Below are 25,892 nucleotides of genomic sequence, written 5' to 3' on the forward strand. Positions count from 1 at the left end.
GAGAATCAACAAGGGAGAGAGTAGAAAGAAATGAGATGAGAGGGCACAACAGAGACTGGATCATTTAGGGTCTTAAAGGCTAGGAAAGTAATTTATATTTTACAAAGTTGTTTTGTTTTTAAGGTGGGTGAGAGGTGCTTGACTGAGCCACCTAGGCACCCATCACTGTAAGGTTTTGAGCAGGAGTGATGTGATCTAAATTATGTATGAAATTATATAGATAATATTTATTTATATATTTAAAAGATTAGTTGGTGGTATGGGAGAAGCAGTACAGAGGCAAAAATGGAAACTGGGACCCCACATATTACAGTAACCCAGATGAAGGTGATGATGATGGCTTGGACCAGGGTGCTGGATGTGGAGAGGGTGAGACAGGGCTGGTTTGAGAATGTTGTTTGGAGGTAGTTCTGATAGAACTTACTGATACAGCATGTGAGAGAAATCATGGGTGATTGATTCCTAGGATTTTAGCCAAAGTAGCTCAGTGATTGGTAGATTATGGGTTTACTGAGAGACTTGAATAATGGTGTCTTTAAACCTTTTCCTCTTTTTTTTTTTTAAAGATTTTATTTATTTATTTGACAGAGAGATGATCACACGTAGGCAGAGATGCAGGCAGAGAGATCGAGAGAGAGAGAAAGTCTCCCTCCTAAGCAGAGAGCCTGACATGGGGCTCGATCCCAGGACCCTGAGATCATGACCTGAGCCGAAGGCAGAGGCTTCACCCACTAAGCCACCCAGGCACCCCTTTTTTCTTTCTTTCTTTTTTAATTTATTTATTTGACAGAGAGAGAAAGAGTAAGCACAAGCAGGGGGAATGGCAGGCAGGGGAGAAGCAGACTTAGCAAGAAGCCCAATGTGGGACTCTCTCCCAGGACCCCAGGATCACAACACAAGCTGAAGGCAGCGGCTTAACTGACTGAGCCTCTCAGGTGCCCCCAACCTCTTACCTCTTAAGTGAAGAATGATTATATCAACATTATATTAAGTATGTAAAATTGAAAAAAAAAATCACCTTTTTTTTTTTTTTAGGCGGAGTATGTTCAGCTTGTTACTGAACTTCGAATGACAAGAGCCATTCAGCCTCAGATCAATGCTTTTTTGCAGGGCTTTCATATGTTCATTCCACCTTCTCTCATACAGCTTTTTGATGAATATGAATTGGTAAGGAAAAACATCAGTTCATTTTGGTTACGAAACAACACAAAACTCCAGTCGCTATAATTCAGAAATGATTTTGGAGTACTATGGTATAAAATAATGTGTAATATGACATTATGGTTTGATGTTCTTGTTAAGAGATTTCTTACAAGATTTGTGGTTGTGCTTCTCTTAGTGTGAAATGAAAACAAAAATGGAGTACATTTTCAAAGTATTTTACATGGGAGATGTTGAAGGCCAGTCTCTCAAAAGCAATATTCATATTATAGTTAACCCTTAAGCCTTGAACAACGCGTTTGAATTGTTGTGAGTTCAAACTTCAAAGTGGATGTTTTCCAGTATAACACTAAATTTTCTTACTTTTTTTTAAAGATTGATTTATTTGAGAGCAAGAGAGAGTGTGTGTGAGTTGGGAAAGGAGCGAGGAGGAGGGAGAAAAGAGGACAAAAAGTCTTAAGCAGATTTCACACTAAGCATGGAGCCCAGTGTGGGGTTCAGCCTCAAAATCCTCAGATCATGACCTAAGCCCAAACCAAGAGCCAGACCCTCAGCCAACTGAGCCACCCTAGACGCCTCTTCTTTCTGATTTTCTTAATAATATTTTTTCTCCTAGTTTGCCTTGATCTAAGAATAGGATATGTGTAATTCATGTAACATACAAAATATGCTTACTGTTTATGTTTTCTATAAGGCCTCTGGCCAGCAGTAGGCTATTAGTAGTTAAGTTTTGGGGGAATTCAAATGTTACGTGTGGATTTTGACTGCATGGGGTCAGAGTCCGTAACACCTGCATCGTTCAAGCAAGAATCAACTGTACTTCTAAATTTTTGGTTTGACCATATGAGGTACAAGATAATGATACTAACTTCTTGTCCTTCCGAAAAGAAGAATTAGAAAGTTTTTCTTACTGTATTTGTTTAATTTTCTCTAACTTCTTATTTTACCATATATAATTCTAAATTTTCCATTTTAAATCCGTGTGGAGTCCTTACTTTGTTGGCTTCTAGTTTCTAATGTTTGTTTTGCTTTTTTAGTTTCCTTGCCTTTTACTATGACCTAACAGGATTTCTAATTTTATATGCTTTATGTTTGCATTTGCCCTCATATCCTTTTTCTCTCTTATGATTGGTAATAAATTATTTTCAAACTCTTGGGGAGTTGTCTAACTCCGTAATTAAACATAGTTTTTTTTTTTTTTTTTTGTTTTTTCTTAGATTTTATTTGAGAAAGAGTGAGTGAGAGAACACATGAGCAGAGGCAGAGGGAGAGGGAGAAGCAGACTCCCCACTGAGCCGGGAGCCCAATGCAGGGCTTGATCCTAGAACCCTGGGATCATGACCTGAGCCAAAGGCAGATGCTTAACTGACTGAGCCACCCAGGCGCTCCTATAGTGTTTTGAATAGAGTATAGAGTATAGCTAATTTTTTATTTAAAAAAATGTAATTTGGAATAGTAAATTTTAGATCAATGGAAAAGTATCCTTTGGTTTTTATTCTTTCCCATAAAATTAGTTTTACTCTGTGCTTTTCACTTTACTTTATGAGTAAGTACACTGATTTATACTTTTTAATTTTACATATATGCCAGTATTTTTTGTTTTATAATTCATTATATCTTAGTATAATAGTGAATATAATTTTGAAGTCCATTGTGACTTAGTTTCATTAAATGTTAGTTTTGAGGTCGTTTTTTTTTTGTTTGTTTGTTTGTTTTATTTTTTGCTTGCATTTTAGGTTTAAGATTAATGGTTTTGTTTAGTATGGACTCATTACTTTTTACATGGCAGTAAGTTATTTTTAGCATTTAAAAATGGAGGAGTACTTATGAACTATTATATACATGATTGAAATCTGACTTTTTTCTGTACTGTACATACATTAAATTGGCTTTGTGAGTTCAAAACAGAGACTTCCACATTATCTTTTGGACCTCTGTGTAAAAAAGAACAAATAGCAACAATGTAAATAATTGACCAAAACTTTGCCTCCTGATTTACGGATATTGCTCAGTTTTATGAGATTTATTGATTTATAGTGTATGTAGAGAAAAGTATATGCATCGTAATGTACAGTTTGATGAATTTTTATAAACTGAATACACCCATAAAACCAGCACCTGGATCAAGAAACAGAGAAATCCTGGCACCCCTCATGTCCACTCCTGTTCTATTCCAGTCACTGTCTCTTCATGGGGAACTACTCTTCTGACCTTTTTTTTTTCCATTAACATTATTATTATTATTGTTTTTACATTTATTTAAATTCAGTAAATTAACATATCATATATTATTAGTTTCAGAGGTAGAGTTCAGTGATTCACCAGTCTTATATTTTTTCTTTAGGATTTTATTTATTTATTTTTTTAGAGAGAACCTGAGAATGGGGAGGGGCAGAGGCAGAGGGTGAGAGAGAATCTCCAGCAGACTCCCTGCTGAGCATGGAGCCCAATGTGGGGCTCCATCTTATGACCCAGAGATCTTGACCTGATCCAAAATCAACAGTCCGGTGGTTAATGGAATGAGCCACCTTGTCTTCCCCTTCTGACTTCTAAAAATACCATAGATTAGATTTCTCATTTTTGAACTTAATGTAAATGGAGAAGTCACCTAAATATATCTGCTTTCTTTAGCTCAACTTTTTATGAGAATTATACATATTGTTGCAGGAAGTTGTAATTTGTTCCTTTTTATTGCATTATAGCATTTCATTGTATGTGTGTGTGTGTGTGTGTGTGTGTGTGTGTGTGTGTGTTTAGAGAGAGGTCTATGCTTGATGAACATTTGGTAGGTACTTTTCAGTTTTGGGTTATTTGAAGTAGTGCTGTTACAAAATTTCTAATACATGTCTTTAGGAGGGTGTATGTGTGCATCTTAAAATATAATTGCTGGGACATAGGGTGTACATTTATTCTATTGTAGTAGATAATTTGCAGATAGTGCAAGTGGTGTGTCAGTTTGTATTTTCACCAATAGGTATGAGAGTTCTGGGTATTCCATGTCTTCACTAGCACTTGATGTTTTCTTTTTCATTTTTACCATTTTTGTGGATCAGTAGTGGTGTTTCATTTACCTAATGACTTATGAGATTGAGTGTGTTTATATGTTCATTGGCCACTTACACTCTGGCTCCAGGTGGCTCAGTGGGTTAAGCGTCTGCCTTCAGCTCAGGTTATGATCTCAGGGTCCTGGGATCAAGCCCTGCATTGGGCTCCCTGCTCAGCGGGAAATCTGATTTTCCCTTTCCCTCTGTCTGCTGTTCCCCTTGCTTGTGCTTTCTCTCTCTCTCTCTCTGTCAAATAAATAAATAAAATCTTTTAAAAAAATAGTGTTTACTCAAGTAATTTGTCCATTTTTCTATTGTGTTTTCTGTTTTGTTTTGTCTTGTTTTTTTGTTACTGATTTATAGGATTCTTTATAGGAGTGTTTGTTACCTATATTGTGAATATCTTCTGTTTTGGTATCTTTAAGTGAATAAAAGTATTTAGTTTTAAAACAGTTCAGTTTATCCTGTTTTTCCCTTTTTTAAATAAATGGATCTCTTTTGTCTCCTTTTAAGAACCTGTTTCTTATTCCCAGGTCATGAAAGTGTTTCCTCATGTTTTCTTCTAAAAGCTTTCTTTATTCCTTTATTTTTCATATTTTGGTCTGCTGCTGTTAAATTTTCAGTTGTGGTTTGTATTAGAAGTTAGGTCAGGATTCCTCATCGGGTCTTAGACTCTAGCTTTACTATGTTGAGCTGATTGAGATGGAGGGATTATTTGGAAAGAGCAGTGTTGTCAGCATGATCCTGATATATTCAGTGATGAAAATTATTATTAAAAACGTGATATTTTCCAGGCACTTTATATTTATTAACTTTTTTTTTTTAAGATTTTATTTATTTATTTGACAGACAGAGATCCAAGTAGGCAGAGAGACAGGCAGAGAGAGAGGAGGAAGCAGGTTCCCCACTGAGCAGAGAACCCGATGCGGGGCTCGATCTCAGGACCCCGAGATCATGACCTGAGCTGAAGGCAGAGGCATTAACCCACTGAACCACCCAGCGCCCCTATATTTATTAAATTTAAAAATTTTTACAATAGACCTCCCATTTTACAGAGAAGGAAAACTAATCCAAAGAAGGTACAGAATTTCCTCCTGTTCATAAAGTATGTGTTAGAGCCAGACTGGGAACCCATGTTCTGTGCTCTAGACTTGGTCTGTCTTCATCAGTATTGCCAGACTGTCTCTCAGAGGCATAAGTTATAAATGGGACTTGGTTTTAGAATGACTTTGTCTTTCATAGGAAAAGGAGTATGCTACATTTGGATAGGAAACTTTTTTTAAAAAAAAGTTGGCAAAGAAATCTAAGTTAGATGTGCATCTGGAATTAACACATTGAACCATATGAATACTAGATAAGCTAATGGCTATGAATATTTGCATGGCTCAATTGCTGGCCATTCATATGGGATATATATGTTATACCCATTTCCAGTAGACTAAATTCATTTATTTTGTCATGTTTTTAAAAAACAATAAATTACTGATTGGGACTTGAAATCTTCCTGCTGTATATTCTTTTTATTGTGGAATTCCCATTTCATCTACTTGTTTTTACTCAGTGTAATTTTTTTTTTTTTTTTTGCCTAGGTGTTACATGGGATAATAAAGATCTTCCTCTTCACAAAAGCTATAATAATATATTCATGAAATGCTTTAAATTTCTCGAGAGAATATAGTCTCAATCATTTTTACTTATAATTATTAATAATGGAAGCATACTTAATATTATTAAAAGCTTATCTTTAGAAGGGAAGAGGATTAAACTCTCATGGCTTGTAAGAAATATATAAAATTCGTCCCTACTCACTTTTGGCAGATCTGTATCAGTGTCTTGCCAATTTCCCCAGATGGCTCAGATGGAAACCTTAACGAAGGAGCTATTACAGAGGTGTGGCAGTGGTAAGAATAACAAAAAACGGTATCTTGCCATTTGCAAGGAGGTGGATGGACCTAGAGGGTATTATGCTCGGTGAAATAAGTCAATCAGAGAAAGACAATTATCATATGATCTCACTGACATGAGCAATTTGAAAAGACAGGATCATAGGGGAAGGGAGGGAAAAATGAAATGAGGGAGACAAACCATAAGAGACTCTTAATCTCAGGAAATAAACAGGGTTGCTGGAGGGGGAGGGTAGGTGGAGGGATGGGGTGGCTGGGTGATGGACATTGGGGAGGGGATGTACTATGGTGAGTGCTGGGAATCATGTAAGACTGATGAATCAGACCTGTAACCCCTGAAACAAATAATACATTATATGTTTAAAAAATAAAAAAAAAAAAAGGAATAACAAGAGTATGGTGAGGCATCCAGAAACTAGCAACAGTGGAAAGCTTTATCATTTCTAGAATTGAAGAAACAGGTGGAGGAATTACAGTAGTCCCCCCTTATGAAGAGGGAATCTGTTCCAACACCCGCAGTAGATGCCTGAAACCATGGATAGTACTGAATCTTGTATATTTATGTTTTCTTTTAAATATACATACCTAAGGTAAAGTTTAATTTAAAATTTATATACAGTAAGAGATTAACAACTACTAATAATATTTATAACAATAATAATTATAACAGTATGCTGTAATAAAAGTTATATGAAGTGGTCTCTGAAAATATCTTATTGTGTGGTAATCGCCCTTGTTCTTTTGATGATGTCAGATAAAATGTGATGAGATGAAGTGAGGGGAATGACGTAGGCATTGTGACTTAGCATTAGGCTGCTATTGACTTTCTGACAGTATGTCAGAAAGCAGATTACGGGCTTCTGGACCATAGTTACTGCGGTAGCTGAGACCACAGAAAGGGAGATTGTGGGTGAGAGTGGGGGGCTATTACGAGGACCCTGGGAGAGCCTGAAGTACCAGTGAGAGGCAGCCTGGTAGTAGCTATAGTTGAGGAAACATGGCTCCTGCAAAGTTGTGCTGAATCAAAGTGGGAGTAGAAAATATCCTCACCTCCAGAATCCTGCCTGTTTCCCAGTGATGGAGCTCAGCCTAAAGCTAATAGGCAAGAGAGCCAGTCTGCATGAATTGGTCTGATGGGGCTCAGAAGAGTGCAAAGAACGGTGGGGAATATATCTGGATTGTTAAAATGGAGACTAATCAGAATATCCATCTAGTAAAAGTATTTTATAATACTGTGGAAAGGAAGACTAAAATACACCCTAGACCAACAGTTCTCAAAGTTTTTGGTTTTAGGACACCCTTACAACAAAAGTTTTTGTTTATGTGGGTTTTATTAATTGATGTTTACTGTATTTGAAATTAAAAGATATAAAATATTTTCTTAATGTAGAAATAACAATCCACTACATATTAATATAAATAACATTTAAAAATTGAAAATCGCATTTTTTAGAATTAAGCTAAAAATAGCTTAAAGTGAGAAGAGTGGCATGTTTTACATTTTTGTAGGTTTTTTAAATAGCTAATAGAATTAGGTTCTTATATCTGCTTCTGCATATAATCAGTTGTAATACGTTGTTTGCTTGAACTAGATGAAGAAAATCCAGCCTCAGATAGGTTGGAAAGGGGAGAAACTTAGACTCTGAGTAGATCTTAGAAACCCCAAGAGTTGTCAGATCCCACCTCTTATTAGTCTTCATTAATTTTCTTCTGAGCACACTTCGGTACTAGTCAGGTGTTGTATGGGTAGTTGTTATAGGAGACATGATTTTGAACCACACTGTATCTATGTCTGTGACAACAAACTGCTGATCTGGCTTGTCAGTATTTGGTTAAGTGTAGTATAGTCATTGCCTTATCTGACTGTATAAACACATCCAGTTGTGACATATGGGCTCATTGAGCCATCTGGACAAGCTCTTTCCATGTTCAGTTTTCTCTTGGAAGACATAATGGTATTTTTTACATTCTTAATTTCACATTTGATTACTATTTTGTTTGATGATCTTCACATAAAAAAGGTGACTACCAAAAATCATTAGGAAATTGTATTTTTTTCTCATACTGGGAAATGTTGGCTTTAGAGTATCCAAAACATTCCAAAATAGAGTTCTTCCAAGGCCTGAATCTGTACTGTTTTTTAAAAAATAATGACTATTTTTATTATATTACCTTTTTTTATTATATTACTCCTTTTTCCTAGTGACTAGAGTTTCTTGATGATCTTTTCTTTTGTTTAACCCAGGACTTATTCAGGTCTTTGTTGTCACATTCATGTTGAGCATATAATTTAGAATTTAACAAGTTCATACATTAACATAAACATAAACCCCAAATAATAACATTCAAAAAAGTGTTGCAGATGTAAACTTGTTGTGTATGTGTTTATGTATTTGTCTCCTATGTTTTAATGAAGTTGTATGAATGTGGAGATATTTCCACATCTCAGCAATATTTGAGATTATCAGTATGAAGAGTTCTCTCTCATATAGTACTTGTTATTGATGACATGCAGAAACTGTCAAAAAAATAAATCAGTTTTACATGGGATTAATTTCTAATTAAGGCAAATTTACTATTTAAATGTAATAACTTTTTTTTTTCCCAGTGAAGATTAATGAAATACTTCTCTTCTTCCCCAAAGGAGCTACTGCTTTCTGGCATGCCAGAAATTGATGTGAGTGATTGGATAAGAAATACAGAATACACAAGTGGCTATGAAAGAGAGGATCCAGTTATTCAGGTAAAATCTCTCTAGAGCTCAGAATGAAGTTAAGTTTGCCATTTAATTTTATAAGCTTTTCAGCACTATTGGATGAAAACCTGCATTAATTAACAAAGTAAAAATTTTCCCTAAACTCTTCTCCTGGGAATATTGCATATGAAAGCTTTGTATGAAAGCATTTTTGATAAACGAGTTTTATAGAATAAAATATGCTTTATGAATATTACATATTTCTCGAGTATTAAGAAGTCTGCAATTACTCTGAAATGTGAGTTAAGTTTTTTTATTGTTGTTAGTGGTTCTGGGAAGTTGTGGAAGACATTACTCCAGAGGAGAGAGTTCTTCTTTTGCAGTTTGTTACTGGCAGGTAAGAAGTGTTTTTATGCTAATGTGGAAAGATTTTTAATGTGTTGCAGTTTTGGTGGCCTAACCAACCAAAATGCATTATTCCTTTGAATTGTCAGTTTCTATTTCCCTTTCCATTTTTTTAGGTATTAAACAAAGATTTATTTAGCTGTTAAGGATAAAATATGGTAGTGCTCAGTAAATGTTTATTTAATGTATACTAGTGTATAAACTGTTCCAGTCAGGACAATCAGCATATATACTGTATTTTATAATTTGGTAATCTTTTCATTCTGTCGGTAAGTCAGTGGTAGTGCCAAATTCTTAATATTTGTCTGTTGTTGGACAACATACACATACATACACATGACACACATAATATCCATACTCAACAGTTTTTCTCCAGTTCTTGCCAAATTTTTTGAAGATTTTATTCCACAAACTGGGGAGGAGCAGAGGGAGAGGAAAAGAATCCCAAGCATACTCTGTGCTGAGTGCAGAGCCTGACATGGGACTTGCTCCCACAACCCTGACTAAGATCATGACCTGAGCAGAAACAGAGTCAGAAGCTTAACAACTAAGCCACACAAGCATCCCTCAACAGATTTTAGTCTCAAGATTCATGGCCTAAAAAATAATTTGTGATAGCACAAATATATTTGAAAAGTCTACTTTTGGACTGATTAAATATAGATACTGGAAAACTAGATGCTTTTAACCTCCTTTAAGTTACATTAATGAAAGATATTTTTAAAAAATCCGATTTTAATTCTTGGCATCTTAGAATTTTATTTGTGCCCTCCATTTTATGGAAATATAGTTCATTTGTTCCATCATAAATGTACATGGTTCTTCTAGGAAAGTTGGAGCACACATAAAATTAGAACAAATAATGAACACCATTCTCTGCCAGCAATAACTATTGTAAATAATTTGGTGTATTTACTTCTCTATTTTTTCTGTCTATCTTAAAAACATAATTATGGGTGTATATCTCTCTAAAATATATATGTTATTTGAAATCTAGTATTTCCTTATTTCTTGTAATCTATAACCATTATAGTGGCACCTGGGTGGCTCGGTGGGTTAAAGCCTCTGCCTTGAGCTCAGGTCATGATCCCAGTGTCCTGGGATTGAGCCCCGCATCGGTCTCTCTGTTCAGCAGGGAGCCTGCTTCCTCCTCTCTCTCTGCCTGCTTCTCTACCTACTTGTGATCTCTGTCTGTCAAATAAATAAATAAAATCTTTTTTTAGATTTTTAGAAAAAGAAAATTTGGAAAATGAAGAATATAGATAGAAGACAATGAAAATCCATTAGGTAATTCCACTATGCAGAGATAATACTTTAATATTTTGCTTTATTTTCGAAGTCCTTTAGAAAAATAGTTGGGGGTTTACACTGTAATCTAATTTTAAACAATAAATAAAACAGAAATATTCATTCAGGGTCCCTGACTAGCCCAGTTGGGAAAGCATGAGACTCTTGATCTTAGGGTTTTAAGTTTGAGCCCCATGTTGGGTATAGAGATTACTTAAAAATAAAATCTTAAAAAAAAAAAAGAACATGAATATTCACAGATTATAGACTAAAGATATGAAAGAAAACCTTGTTTTAGTGTTCTGTTGTAGTTTTTTGGCTTCTTAATGCCAAGAAGTACCCAGAGATTTGAGTAATTTAATGAAAAGAATTAAAAATTATATATTCTAGGTGGGAGGATTAGACAGTTTCAATAAAAAGAATTACTTCTAATCTTAGTGTCTGAGATTCCAGAAATTTTCCCACATACATAAAGTTTTACTTTTCTTTTTTTTTGTTAAGTTTTATTTAAGTAATCTCTACAACCAACCTGGGGATCAAACTTACAACCCCAATAAGAGTCTCTTGCTTCTCCCAACTAAGCCAGCCAGATGTCCCATAAATTTTTACTTTTTAAAAACATCGTTCCTCTTTTATAACTTTTGAATTTAGCAATATATTATTAAAATTTTTTCCATTTATAGATCTAATTTGTTCATGGCTACCTATTCTTCAGTTTATGGACCTTAATTGGTATTGTCCTTCATTGCTAAATTTTCCTGTTTATAGTAATGCTGAACAAATAAGGAATTCTTACATTTATAACACTTGTGGGCCAGTTTGATTATTTATATAGAAAAGATTCTTAGAAGTTTTTGTACATGAAAGTATATAAATTTTTATAACCTGATACGTATGTATCAGGTTTTTTTACCCTTCAGAAAATTACCAGTATTCATATCAACAGGGAATGAGAGGACCTATTCCTTTTGTTCTATCAGTACAGAATGTAATTTTTTTTTTTAAGGTCTTATTTATTTGAGAGAGCATGAGAAAGAATGAGACCATGAGTAGGGGGGAGGGGCAGAGGGAGAAGCAGACTCCCTGCTCAGCAGGGAGCCGGATGTAGACTCAGTCCCAGGACCCTAGGATCATGAGCTGAGCCAAAGGCAGATGCTAAACCGACTGAGCCACCCAGGCATCCTCATTTCTATTTTTATATAATTTTTTATTTATATAATTCTTATGTGAATTGACTGTCTTAATTATTACACATTCTATTATCATTTATTTTTTTATTTTTAAAGATTTATTTATTTGAGAGAAAGAGAGCTTATTGGGGGGTGGAGAGGGAAAGGGAGAAGGAGAGAATCCCAAGCCGACTCCCCGCTGAGCACAGAGCCAGACACAGGGTTTGATCTCATCACTTTGAGATCATGACCTGAGCTGAAATCAAGAGTCAGATGCTTAACCGACTGAGCCACACAGTTGCCCTGTCATTTTAAAAAATTCAGTTCTAAGTGTTCTTTATGTGGGATGTTAACCTTACAAATAACTTTTCCCAGGTTATCATTTGCCTTTTAACTTCATTAAATTAAATACAGATTCCCATGTAATTTAAATTATAAATTTACTTTACAAAATTTATAAAATAGAAGTATTAATTTTGTAAGTTGATCATTGTACTTTTCTTTGTTGTTTTTATAACTCCTTCCCCACTCCCAAGATTATATATATATGTTTATCTGCAATTTTTTCTATAACTTTTTATAGTTCCTATTTTTACTTTCCAATTTTTAAGCCATCTGGATTTTAGTTTATGTATTGACGTAGAGCTTTTACTGTTTTCTAAATGATTTATATCTAAACACCATTTAATGGATTATTATGTCCGCACCACCATGATTTGGTTGGTACGAGTCTTTAAAGTGCAGATAACAATTACAATTACTCAAGGTCTCTGGGACTAAAAATGTCAAGTTGCTGCTCTTGTAGAATAAAAAACTCTTGTATTAATAATATAGAATGCCTCTCCCACGTCAGACGTATAGTCATAGTTAGCAGTACTGAAAAGAATTGCACTTATTATTATTTACCTGGTCATGAAGTGTAGCTTATGAATCCATTTAAACTGAGGTGAGGGATTTGAGTAAAAAATAGAAGCCAAGGAAGCTGAGGGGAACAACACAGAGCTAAGCTTCACCATCATGCTGAAGAAGTCACCTTTCAACATTTAGTCTAGAGTCCTTGTTTTGAATTCAGACTGAGTAATTTTTTAACTTTTTTAAACCTTAACTTTTATTTAATTAGACTTAAGTGTAGGTATAGAGCATTTACCATTCTAAACTTAGCATGTTTTTTTTATTCAGTAGCACTTTCTAGAAAATTCTAATTATCTGTTTATATTAGATATTAAAGTATCTTTCTCTGTGTCCGTAGTTTAGTTTAGTGCAACCTTCCTGAAAAGTCAAATGTGTTCTAATTATTAGAACCAAGAACCAATGCAAAAATTAATTTTTTTTTTTTTTAAAGATTTTATTTATTATTTATTTGACAGAGAGAGAGAAATCACAAGTAGGCGGAGAGTCAGGCAGAGAGAGAGAGAGAAGCAGGCTCCCGCTGAGCAAAGAGCCCGATGCGGGGCTCGATCCCAGGACACTGAGATCATGACCTGAGCCGAAGGCAGTGGCTTAATCCACTGAGCCACCCAGGCACCCCAAAAATTAATTTTTGAATATTATTATGGTGTAACATTATTTTGGTGGTCTATAAGACTGTCTTAATTAAATGACTTACTCAAGAATAATGGGATTCAGACTTGATGATTTCTTTGTGTATAAAATAGAAGTGTGTCATTTTTATTGACTGTAATTTTACATTGTATGATCCAAGTGTCATAATATTCAGCTAAGACCATTTCATTTATTTTTCTCATACATGCTTAAGCTTGATGAGCCATGATCTTAGGGTAGTATTCACTGACTATTCAATTATGGGGCCCAGTCATATTTGTTTGTAGTTTAGAAGAAGAGGAATAAAATTTCAGAAATTGTGAATAGCAGTTTATAATATAATTTTAGTTTTAGATCTTTAAATTGGAAAATCTTCTGATTTTTAAGCATGTTTTTCAAAATTTAGTTATATGAAAAACATTCATTAGATTGATCATTCTGATGTTGAAATACTGTATATTAATTTTTCAAGTCTCATTTTCTTATCTTATTCTGATAAAGTGGTGTACTTTAAAATTCTACCTCTACAGGAAATTGAGAACAGCTTGGTTTTTTACCCCTTTTCATTTTTGGTTGTCCTTTTAATAGGCGTAGACTAATGTAGAATTTTATTTCCGTTTACACACTTGTCCAGGTCTTCTTTAGCTATTCTTTTACTATTCTTTTAGTGTTTATTAACAAGACTTTCAATATTCATTTGGTTTTCTAAGGTAAGGTCAGACATTTCATGAGTAAAGCATTTAATAGCAACCAAACAAGTTCCCAGCTATAAAAGAAAACTGCTCTTTTTTTAGAGTTTTATTTATATTGGATTGTGGATTGCAATTTTTTTCCCCGATGGATGTATACATACCATTTATGATTTTAAACAAAATTCTGGTGTATTTTTCCATAGTTTTTGTAGTGTATAGGCAGAAAGTACAATAACATTTAACACTTTAACCATTTTTAAGTACAGTTCTGTGACATTAAGCACATTCACATTGTTGTGCAACCGTCACCACCATCCAGCTCCCGAAGTCTTTTATCTTCTGCAGCTGAAACTGTACCAGTTAAACACTAACTCTTCATACTCCCTCCCTCTAGCCCTTTGGAACCACCATTCTGTTATCTCTCTCTCTGAATTTCACTACTATGGGTACTTCATATATGTGGAACTGTGTATCATTTGTCATTTTGTGATTAGCTTATTTTACTCAGCATAGTGTCCTCAATGTTCATCCACATTGTAGCATATGTCAGAATTTCCTTCCTTTTTAAGGCTAAATAATTATCCACTATAGGTATATACCACCTTTTGCTTATTTCATCCATGGATGATCACTTGAGTTGCTTCTACCTTTTTTGGCTTTTATAAGTAACACTGCTATGAACATGGATGTACATATAATCTCTTTCAGTCTCTGTTTTCAATTCTTTGGGCTATATACTGTAATTCTATGTTTGTTTTTTGAGAAACAGCCATACTGTTTTCCATAGCTGATATAAATTTTACATTCCCACCAGCAATGCAGAAGTGTTCCAATTTCTGCATATCCTTTCCAATACTTTTTATTTTCTTTTTTTTTTAAATTTTGTGTTTTTTCTTTAAAATGGTCATCCTGGGAGTCCCTCGGTGGCTCAGTCTATTCGGTTAAGCATCCAGCTCTTGATTTGGGCTCAGGTCATGATCATAGAGTTGTGAGATCGATCCCCATGTCAGACTCCGTGCTTAGCAGGGAGTCTGCTTGAGATTCTCTCTCCCTCTCCTTTTGTCTCTCCCTGCACACACACTCTCTCTAAAATAAATAAATTAATCTTTACAGAAATTTAAAAAAAAAATAAGAAGGTCATCCAGGCCATCGTGATGTGTATGAAGTGATATTTGATTGTGGTTTTGATTTATAGTTCCCCAATACTAGTGACGTTGATTGAACATCTTTCCTTTTTTTTTTTTTTTTTTTTAAAGATTTTATTTATTTATTTGACAGAGAGAGCATGAGAGGGGAGAAGGTCAGAGGGAGAAGCAGACTGAGAACCCAGCTTGGGACTTGATCCCGGAACTCCGGGATCATGACTTGAGCCAAAGGCAGTGGCTTAACCAACTGAGTCACCCAGGCACCTGATTGAGCATCTTTTCATATGTGAATCTTCTTTGGAGAGATGTCTATTTGGGTCCTTTCCCTATTTTTAAATTGGGTTTTTATTGTTGTTGTTGGGTTGTAGGAGTTCTGTTTATTTTCTGGATATCAATTCCTATCAGATTTATGACTTGAAAATAATTTTCTCCCATTCCATGGACTGCCTTTTCACTTTGTTGATGGTGTCCTGTGGCGGACAAGTTTTTAATTTCGATAAAGTTCAATTTATGTATTTTTCTTTTGTTGCCTCTACTTTTGGTGTCATATCTAAGAAATCATTGCCAAATTCAGTGTCATGAAGCTCTTCCCCTCTATTTTCTTCTAAGAATTTTGTGGTTATAGTTCATGCTTTGATCTTTGATTTATTTTGAGTTAATTTTTGTTTATGGTTTCAGGTGAGAATTCAATTCCATTTTTTGGTAGTGTGGATATCCAGCAACACAATTGTTAAAAAGATTGTCCTTTCCCCATTGAGTGTTAGGATTCTGGTTGAAAATGATTTAACCATATATGCAAGAGTTTATTTGGGATAATCTATTCTACTTCTATATATCTGTCTTTATGCTTCATGTTATTGCTACATTTTTCTGATAACCATAGATTTGTAATTTAAGTTTTGAAATCAGAAACTGTGAAACCTCCAACTTTATTCTTCTTTTTCAAGATGGTTTTGGCTAAAGTTTAACTTTTTTTTTTAAATGAACTAAATTATGCTTTGTGCTAAGAATCTCATGTTAGAAAACATTTCTAATACTGGTCAGACTTCTGCGTTTGAGTATACCTTTAGTACCTATACATTAATTTTGTTTTGTTTTGTTTTGTTATCATTCTTACTTATCTAGAAGGTATAATAGAATCTCAATATAAAACAAAATGTTGGGATGCCTGGGTGGCTTATTCGGTTAAGCGGCTGTCTTCGGCTCAGGTCATGATCTCAGGGTCTTGGGATGGAGTCCCTCATTGAGCTCCTTGCTTGGCGGGGAGACTGCATCTCCCTGTGCTTACTGTGCCTGCTGCTTCCCCTGCTTGTGCTCTCTCTCTCTGACAAATAAACAAATGAAATCTTTAAAAAAAATAAAATTAAAACAAAATGTTCTACAGGATTACTTTGTTTAATCATGATACATATAAAAGCTAATTTGAAATAATGTCTTTCAAATGTGAACAATAGAATTTAGGAAGTTGTGATTGTATTCTCTGTAGCCATGTACCCAAGATTAAATTTTCTAATACTGTATGCATTTTGTTAGGGTTTTCAAATTTGAATGAGGTTTTTTATGTTTATGTTAGGTGACATTAAAAAAGAAATACATCTGATATTGTGACTCTTTGGAACAGAAATGTAAAGAATATTCTAGTTTTCCCACAGTGAAAAACAAAACAAAAATCCTTTGACCTGTTGGGGAGGAAAGATTTTTCTTTACCTGTTAAAGTTATTCGGCTTGGTCTAAGAAGTAAATTGACATGGACAGATAATAGGAAGAAAACAAATTTAATTCATATGTTTTAGAGCTCATAGAAATACGAATCTCAGAGAAGTGACCAAAGTAAGCAAGCAGGACTTAACACCTTTTAGACAAAGAAACAATATATTTTTGAGGGATTGAAAAGACAAAGCAGTTAGTGCTTTGAGTAGTAAATTGGTGAAGAAGTAATGAGATTTGTTTCTATAGCCTTCCCAGCCCTGAATTGCCTATCTCTGGTCATAGGATGTTTCTTTACCTTCTGGTACAGGGAGAGTACCTCTCCTATGGGAGATGTATTTCCTGCTTTCAGCCAGACAGAGGAAGGTTTAAGTGTCCTTTTTGCACTGGTTGTTTTTAAGTAACTTTAATTTGAAATAATCAGTATGCCTAAGTGGCATATTCGGGGATGGCCTGCCCTGAACCCCATCAGATCCTAGATATAGTTCACATATAGGGAAATTGTTTGGATTACATCTAAGAGCCTCTCTGTTGCTTGAATTAATCAAGCAAACATCCATGTATTTGGCAAGTATCTAATGAATGTCTATTAGATGCCAGTCATTTTGCTAACCCCAAAGGTATAAATACAAATGTGACACATTTAGGTCCTCAAGTTAGTCTCAGTTGAGTAGGGGGAGACACATATGAGAAAATAATTGTACATGCAGTATGCTATGTGCAATAATAGAGGTATGTGCAATGGCCAATTGAAAGCATGGTATGGCTTACAGAAATGTGGACAGAGGTTCTCCATGGAAGCTTGCTAACTGGCCACAAAGCATCTTTTAATAATGAGCTGGAGTTTTGCAGAACCAAAAAATGTTACCTTGTCAGTGCCCTAGAGTTGAATATATTCTAACTCTATAACTTATAATTTGAAATGTATCTATCACAAAGATTTTTGTTTCCTGATTACAACTTACTAAGCTCTGAACTTTTAGTTCCAGGGTCCCACATGGTGGATTTGCTAATATCATGGGTGGAAGTGGATTGCAAAACTTTACAATTGCTGCTGTGCCATATACTCCAAATCTCCTACCAACTTCAAGCACATGGTATGTTAAAATGTTTATTTAAATGCATTGTGAATTGTCTTGATTAATTTTGAATAATTAAAGGTCTGACTACTGTACTGCTTCATTGAGAGGAAAACCTCAACAGTAATCTGTTTTCAGCATTTTGGAATCACTGATAAATAAGTACCAGCATAATCCCTTGCCTTTCTCTTTTTTTGGTAGGGAAAATATTTGAGGAAACTACCTACCTATAATTTAATTAAATGTAGTTCAAGTATCACTGAAGTTACACTGTCACAAGTAACACTGAATTACACCATCACTTCAGACTAAATTTCCTTATTGCTTATTTATTTTAGGCTGAACGGAACTTATTTTCTTCTACTACATTTGCATACTAAAGGAAACTGCAATGCAGCAGTTTTTTTTTTTTTTTTTTTTTTTTCTTTTTAAATACTACTTCAGGGTTTTCCAATTTGAATGTAAATTTGAGAGGGTGATTTTATGTTAATTTTGAGTAGTGTTTTCACTGCTAGACAAAGCAATCAGAAATTTCATAGATTTCCTATTTAATGATGGTATATTTTTCTTTTTTAGCATCAACATGCTTAAGTTACCTGAATACCCAAGTAAAGAAATACTCAAGGACAGACTTCTTGTGGCATTACATTGTGGCAGCTATGGTTACACAATGGCGTAAAGAAGTCTGGAAAATTCATCTGATTACTGATGCGCAATTCAGAGTGGCAGAAATAATTTAGGAAACTGTCAACAGAAAAGGAGCCTAAATACAGCCCACAGGCAGGGCTGATGTTTAAAATTCATAAAGGATCACGCTTTCTACCCTCCCTTCCCGCTTCCCTTTTATGTTTGCTGTTTGTGATACAATTAGAAAATATAAAATCACAGTAGTCTTCAACTTAAAAAATGCTAATTGAAAGTAGTAGAAATTATCCTTTTTCATATTTCCTTACTCTAATTGAAGATTGTGTTAAGGCGAAACCTTATTCTACATTCCACCTCTACCATTTAACTGTCTTGTTGAAAGGATGTTTTCTCTTTATTTTCCTATAAAATTGTATTGGGACACCCAACCTGGTATGTTCTGTTGCATGTAAAGTGCTGTTTATATTTTGGAAAACTGTTGTATAGAGTGAATTAATTTAGGTTGTGTATAAAGCCACAAATATGTATTTTCCCATATTGAATCTATATTGCAATGATGTTTTTTAGCTTTTTAATATTTTAATATATAGTGTAAAATTTAGAGTGATGTGACTAACAGCTGATGAAATGACATTTAATTTATATATTAAAGCTTATATTGTATGAATTATTTGCATCTTTCATTGGTCAGTTTCCCATATATATATTGTGGTCTCAAAGTCTTATGTCCTATTTTAATTTATATTTTAGGTAAAATTAAATATAATATTTTAACACATTCTTTTTATTGCTTTTGTTTTATCTGTGAGTTCTGATAACATATTTGAAGAAGTAGTTCAATGTGCACAGTACAATTTAAATATGTAAGTTTTTATTCTTGTTTATTTTTCATGATTAAAATGTTGAGATAAATGACATGCCTAACACAGAGCTTTGGCTTTTTAAATTTTAGAGTGATCTAATCTAGTTTTCTTTTGAAAGGATCCACCTCAGTTGTTACAGCATACCTTTTAAGGGGAAGTAGGAACACTCACATATTCTTTTTTTAAGATTTTATTTATTTGACAGACAGAGATCACAAGTAGGCAGAGAGGCAGGCAGAGAGAGAGGAGGAAGCAAGCTCGCCACTGAGCAGAGAGCCTGACACGGGGCTCGATCCCAGGACCCTGGGATCATGACCTGAGCCGAAGGCAGAGGTTTTAACCCAGTGAGCTACCCAGATGCCCTGGAACACTCACATAGTTAGACGTGCTAGCAGAGGAACTTGTAATGTCTAGGACTTTGCCTTTGGAAACTAAAAGTATACTATCCAGTGGCATCAATGATTCATAATCATAAAATGATTCATGCAGATTTTTTTCCTATGAGTAGATGGTCATATTTTCAATATATATTGAAAACTTTGTTACATTATAAAGCTTCTTTAATATATGTCTTTTGATCTTTTGTTTTTGCAAGTATATATATATATTTATATATTATATATTTACATATATAGAATATGTATATTTATTATTTATATTATATATTACATATAAAAAGAATTTCTGAGCAAATTAATATTAAAACTAGGAATTCTTTAAAAAGACAGCTTTAAAATTAAGACTAAATGCATATTTACAATAAATGAAGCTAAAAATTTTTAAAATTTGATTTTCAAAATTCATTTGTATAAGAGGTTGTTGCCTTCTGAGTTTTCAAAAAGGCAACTGACTTCTTTAATATTACATTGCTTATGATTTTAATGTTTAACAAACATTTGTTTCTTTATATAATCATTCAGTGCATTGGGCTTTGTCAGATTAGTCCTTTTGCAAGTATTTATGTAGGAGATAATAAAATATTTAAAATTTCATGGTATTTTACCCCTGAATTTGAGTATTTTTTGTACAGACTTAACAACTTCAGGGTTTTGTTTTTTTTATGTTGTCTTTATCTCTTAACCTTAAAATGTAGTTAATATAAAGTATTTTATATGGATTAAAAATACTATTTAAGTGAGAGGCAGCAAGTCTTTTTAACATACCTTATTCCCACAGTTTCTTCCGTAAGTACATGCATATGTTGAATGCAAAGTAGCATAGAAAAATGACTAGAGATTTTTATCCCCTTTGGGTAAAAGATTACTCTCATAGGAAAATGACTCTGACCTTAAAACATGTAGTGATTCCATGTAACGGAGAAAACAGAGGAACCAGCACTCTAAAGGAATAAAAATATAGGGCAAAGGACCATAGTATAGGAAACGGATTAATAAAAGCATTTCAGCAAGAGTAGATTAAATTGTTCACATAGTTTGAGGGAATAGTTATGACATAGTTCATAAAATCTTCTAGTCTGTCCAGAAATTAAATGTAAGGAAATCTCAGCTTTAAAACAGTATGCTAAATGCCGCCTGGAGGTATGACAGTCTTTGTGGGTTGGATATGGGGCCAGAAATGAAAGCTTTAAAGTGAAGGTCACAGTTTGGAGGCCCAGTAGATGATTTCTACTCACAGTTTGTTTGTCATGCCAATTCTAAAATTCAAAATGAGTTGTCAACATTTAAAAAATCTGAAGGTTTCATGCAGAAGTCTAGATTTTAGGCTTTTGAGAGTGCAGGACACTAACAATATTGGGCATTGATTCCTCGAAGGCATAGTTGGCCACAATTAAGGAGAACCCACTTCTTCCATTGACTGAATATTCACGCTCTTCAGTCTACCATCTTTTTACCCTATCCTGCCTCACTCATTTGTGTAACCTTCTTGGCCATTGACAGCATTGGAATTTGCTTTGATCAGAAATGTTCCCCTGGAGTATAAATTGGTACAAATTCTTTGTAAGGCAATTTGGCAATGTCAGATTTTTTTTAAATGTACACATACTCCTTGACTCAACAATTCAAAGAATTTATCTCATGGATAATCTTGTTCATGTCATAAAGATATTTGTACAAGAATGTTACCTGAAGCCTCGTTATAGAGAGAAACAATTTAAATGCCTATCAGTAAGGGGTTACTAATAAATTACAGCCATCAGTAGAATATTAAATAGTATTTGCAAAGAATAAAATGGATTTATACATATTGATACGTAAATGTCTCTAAAGTATGTTAAGTGAAATAAGGTATATGGAAGAGTGATTAGTGTATAAAGAAATAGAACATATGTGGGGCAGTTTCACACAAGAATGATTTCTGGGCCATGGATTACTGCTATATGTGGGAAAGCATTGTAAGATGCGATAAAAACTTTCTCATTAAAATAACCTTTTTTTCCTAGTTGTCTAAAACACAAGCCCGGGACGCCTGGGTGGCTCAGTTGGTTGGACGACTGCCTTCGGCTCAGGTCATGATCCTGGAGTCCCGGGATCGAGTCCCGCATCGGGCTCCCAGCTCCATGGGGAGTCTGCTTCTCTCTCTGACCTTCTCCTCGTTCATGCTCTCTCTCACTGTCTCTCTCTCAAGTAAATAAATAAAATCTTTAAAAAAAAAAAAAAATAAAACACAAGCCCGAGTTATTTTCTATGTGATATTTGTAAAAAGAAACACTGGTCTCTTTACTTCCTTTGAGACCAGAAACACTGGTCTCAAGGGAAGTAAGCATTAATAATGTGTTTTTATTTGATCTATAAAAATGCCATAACAGTAGCAATAAGCAATATCTTCATAACCACAAAACTTACTCTTTATAATGTGGTTAACTTAAAAGTAAGTCTCTTTGAGTCGGATCCCAGCAGCAGCGGCAGTGGCCATCCTCTCTCCTGACTCTCCTTGTTATCTCCCTTTTGCTTATGGAAAATGGCCTCTGATACGACAGTCTCTGATGGCATCATCGAGGTGTTCAGTGACTTGAGGGTATGTGCATTAATCCTCAACACCAGAGGAGGTGAGAAGTGCAAGAAGGTATTCCTCTGCATAAGCCAGGGCAAGAACATCTTAATACCTGGAGGAGGGCAAGGAGATCTTGGTAGGGCATGTGGGCCAGACTATAGACCACCCCTCTGCCACCTTTGTCAGGATGCTACCAGACAAGGACTGCTGGTATGCCTCTATGACACAACCTGTGAGAACAAAGAGAGCAAGAAGGAGGACCTAATGTTTATTTTCTGGGCACCTAAGTCTGTACCCCTGAGAGCAAAATGATCTATGCCAGCTCGATGGACGCCATCATGAAGAAGCTGATGGAGACCAAGCATGAATTATAAGCAAACTGCTGTGAGGATGTCATGGACTGATGTACCTTGGCTGAGAAGTTGGGGGGCAATGCCATTATTTCCCTGGAAGGCAAGCCTTTGTGAACCCCATTCAGCCCCCTGCCTGGAGCATCTGGCAGCCTAGGACCTGCCCATGAGGGTTGCAGGCTAACCTCTTCCTGCCAAACCCGAAGGGCTGGAGGGATACCAACAAGGGGAGGGCAGTCCCTTCACCCTAGTTGCCAAACAGCCTCCTTGCCCCCTGGACCTTCCTCCTTCATCCATCCCTGACGGTTCTAGCCTTCCCAAGCCACTTTTGATCTGATTCCTCTTGGGTTGAAGCAGATCAAGTACTCCTATCCAGGCACCCCAGTTTGGTGGGTGGTACTATATTCTTTATGACACCCCAATTCCCTACCTGTCCTTTTTCCCATGCTGGTAACTTCTAACCTCCATAATGACTCTGTGCTTGTCTGTTTAGTTCTGTGTATAAATGGAATGTTGTGGAGATAACCCCTTCCTGCCCACTTGGTTCCCCTCCCCTTTATCTGGGTGCAGCCACTCATGGAAGCAGGACCAATAAGGGACCTTCAATTTAAAAAAAATCACACACACACACACATACACTAAGTCTAATTCAAGTCTTTTGCGAACATAAACGCTTTTTTTTCCCACGAAGCTCTATTTCCACATTGCCTGATAATTAGCACTATTTATAGCTCTTTAAAATTCTACCTGTTATATATTTATTTGAATTTACACTTTTTTCTCTGATTTTCCTTTTAAAAAAATTTTTTTTAAAGATTGTGTTTATTTGAGAACATGAGAGAAAGAGAGGGGGGTGAAAGGGGAAGGGAGAAGGATCCTCCCTGCTGAGCAAGGAGCCTGACGGACTCATGACCTGAGCCGGAGGCAGACGCGTAACCAACTGAGACATCCTTGTGTCCTTTTTTTTTTTTTTTTTAAATAAGCGCTTATTTGATACAGGAAAATCTGGAAAGCATGGATACATGTGTTAACTGGAAAAAAGCCATAAATTACAAGTCTACTACCCAAAAGTTCTGGTATTATTATTAGTTTCTGGTCTTAATGCATGTTTTCCATAATTGAGTTCATAAAGAACATAGCATTTAGTATCTTTTTTATTTATTCAGCATTATATTTTGTTTATTTCCCATGTCATTGCAACTAACTTTTAAACATTTTTTTAAACTTTGGCATAATATTCTTTTGTATGAATGTATCAATCTATTTGACACTGTCTCTAAAGTTTTTAACATAGATTTCTAATATTTCTGCTTTTATAAATACCAGATGGTCTCTTTCAACACTAGTTACAGTTTAAAGGTGGTAACATTTTCCGGGTTATTTGTTGAAATGTCCATCAATTGCTTCACAGTTGTGGAATTACTATTTGAAGGTTCAAGGAAGGGCTGTTGAAATTTATGGTAGGTAGGACTAGATAGCATTTTTCCAGCAGCACAATTAGAGCTGTGTGACCTATCTGAGCATAAAAAAAGATTAGAAAGAGAGACAGAAGGGTGTGACAAAGGTAAATCAATTTTAATCATTCTTTACTTGGAGACACCTGGGTGGCTCAGTGGGTTAAAGTCTCTGCCTTCAGTTCCGGTCATGATCCCAGGATCCTGGGATTGAGCCCCACATTGGGCTCTCTGCTTAGCAGGGAGCCTGCTTCCTCCTCTCTCTCTCGCTCTCTGCCTGCCTCTCTGCCTACTTATGATCTCTGTCTGTCAAATAAATAAATAATCTTTTAAAAAATAATTGTTTACTTGAGTCTTCTTTCTAAGAGCAGGGGAGGAAACTCACCTGCATGACACAACCCCCATTCTCAGGACCCAGAACTTGAGAATGTAATATTATGTTATATAGTACAGCCATGTCAACATTTATACTCCCATGGGTTAAACTACAAACCTAGCTTCCATTTACAAAGTTTTCAAAAAATGGACTTAGAAGCTTTTGGAATGCAATCCTTTCATCAGTTGCAAAATGTATGTATAACAGCTGCCTCTATGAGTGGGCTTTTAAAAGTAAAATTTTGGCTATTTTCAGCACAATTCAGGTCTATTAACATGTATCAGTGGTCACTATTTTTCTAATATGAAACATGCTCCTCTGTTCCTGTGCACATCCATAGCGGTTAGTTAACAAAATTTACATTCCAAGTTAACTAGTGACAAATCTCAACTTTACACTTCAGCTTAAGCTATTTTAATGTAGAAAGATTTCTGTTAGAATGTTCTTTGTGAAATTCTTTGGTCCTAGGTTATGGTTACCTGCCTACTGATCTGGTATAAATGGCACAAATGCATTTATTTAATATATAATAAGTCCTCTCATTTTACAGATGAGAAAATTGTGGCAATCAGAGAGGTGGTGACTTGCTTAAGGCTTCGGGGCTGCTTTAGTACTAGAATTTAAAACCTAGGTTTTCTCATTCTTAGCCCACCAGTTTTTCTTTTACTCCATGCTGTCTCTTTATGACATAACTGCATTATAAAAAGACTCTTTTAGAAAAACACCTGCAGCCTATTAACAGTCATGTAAGACAAGCCTGTTGAGAAACTATAACTTAATAAGCTGATAGTTAAGAGTGATTAATGGGACTATATTTCTTCTCTCCCACTGTGCCACAATAAGCTAGGGTGGGTATTTTACCATTTGAAGATGAAAAAGAACAGATGTATCGTCAGATCATAGATCATGGGTAGTCATTAAGTTTTACTATCTTTAAAAAAATGTTCCATTTCAAGCATACTTGGTGTTTGGAAATATGTTGTGAATCTAATGTTGCAATACCATTAAAACCATAAACTGAGAATATGATGACTATTACTGTATACTTGTGCGACTGAATTGAATTGAGTGAAATGGAGGGTGAGTCATCCCAGGTCAGCGCTGGATATACAGTTAGTGGAAACAACTTTCCAGATGAATTTAACAATTTCCCCTTAAATGTATTCAGCACTGGTTTAGGGACTGGGTCACAGTCTTTGCCCTCAAAGGAAATAAAATTAGGTTGGGCAGATGGAAGGCATATTTGAAACATTTTGAAACTGTGCAGTATAGCAGATGATTTAAGTGTAAAAACCGGCACAGAAATGCATTAGTGTAGGGGAAGAAGGGTTTAACATAAACTGAATAGCTAAGGAACTTCAAATATTTGGCCTAACTGAATTATTAAATTGCTCTGTAGATTTGGAGACAAATAAATTGATT

The 25,892-nt window shown here is 35.1% G+C and overlaps 1 protein-coding gene and 1 pseudogene across 9 annotated transcripts in view; both read left to right on the top strand.

Moving 5' to 3' along the window:
* HACE1 (HECT domain and ankyrin repeat containing E3 ubiquitin protein ligase 1) overlaps positions 1 to 19,253 on the top strand; it is a 116,621-nt gene extending 97,368 nt beyond the window's left edge. For all 9 annotated transcript variants that reach the window (XM_059176992.1, XM_059176991.1, XM_059176989.1 and 6 more), the window contains 5 exons: positions 1,036 to 1,167; positions 8,754 to 8,852; positions 9,131 to 9,201; positions 17,735 to 17,848; positions 18,407 to 19,253. In XM_059176992.1, coding sequence (XP_059032975.1) covers positions 1,036 to 1,167; positions 8,754 to 8,852; positions 9,131 to 9,201; positions 17,735 to 17,848; positions 18,407 to 18,509 — 519 coding nt within the window. In that variant the 3' untranslated portion in view covers positions 18,510 to 19,253. The remainder of the gene's footprint in view (positions 1 to 1,035; positions 1,168 to 8,753; positions 8,853 to 9,130; positions 9,202 to 17,734; positions 17,849 to 18,406) is intronic.
* A 2,711-nt stretch (positions 19,254 to 21,964) lies between these two features.
* On the top strand, positions 21,965 to 25,487 carry LOC131833568 (cofilin-1-like; annotated as a pseudogene).
* The last annotated feature ends 405 nt before the right edge of the window (positions 25,488 to 25,892 follow it).

This window comes from Mustela lutreola, chromosome 6 (genome assembly GCF_030435805.1).
Source record: "Mustela lutreola isolate mMusLut2 chromosome 6, mMusLut2.pri, whole genome shotgun sequence".
Lineage (NCBI taxonomy): Eukaryota > Metazoa > Chordata > Mammalia > Carnivora > Mustelidae > Mustela > Mustela lutreola.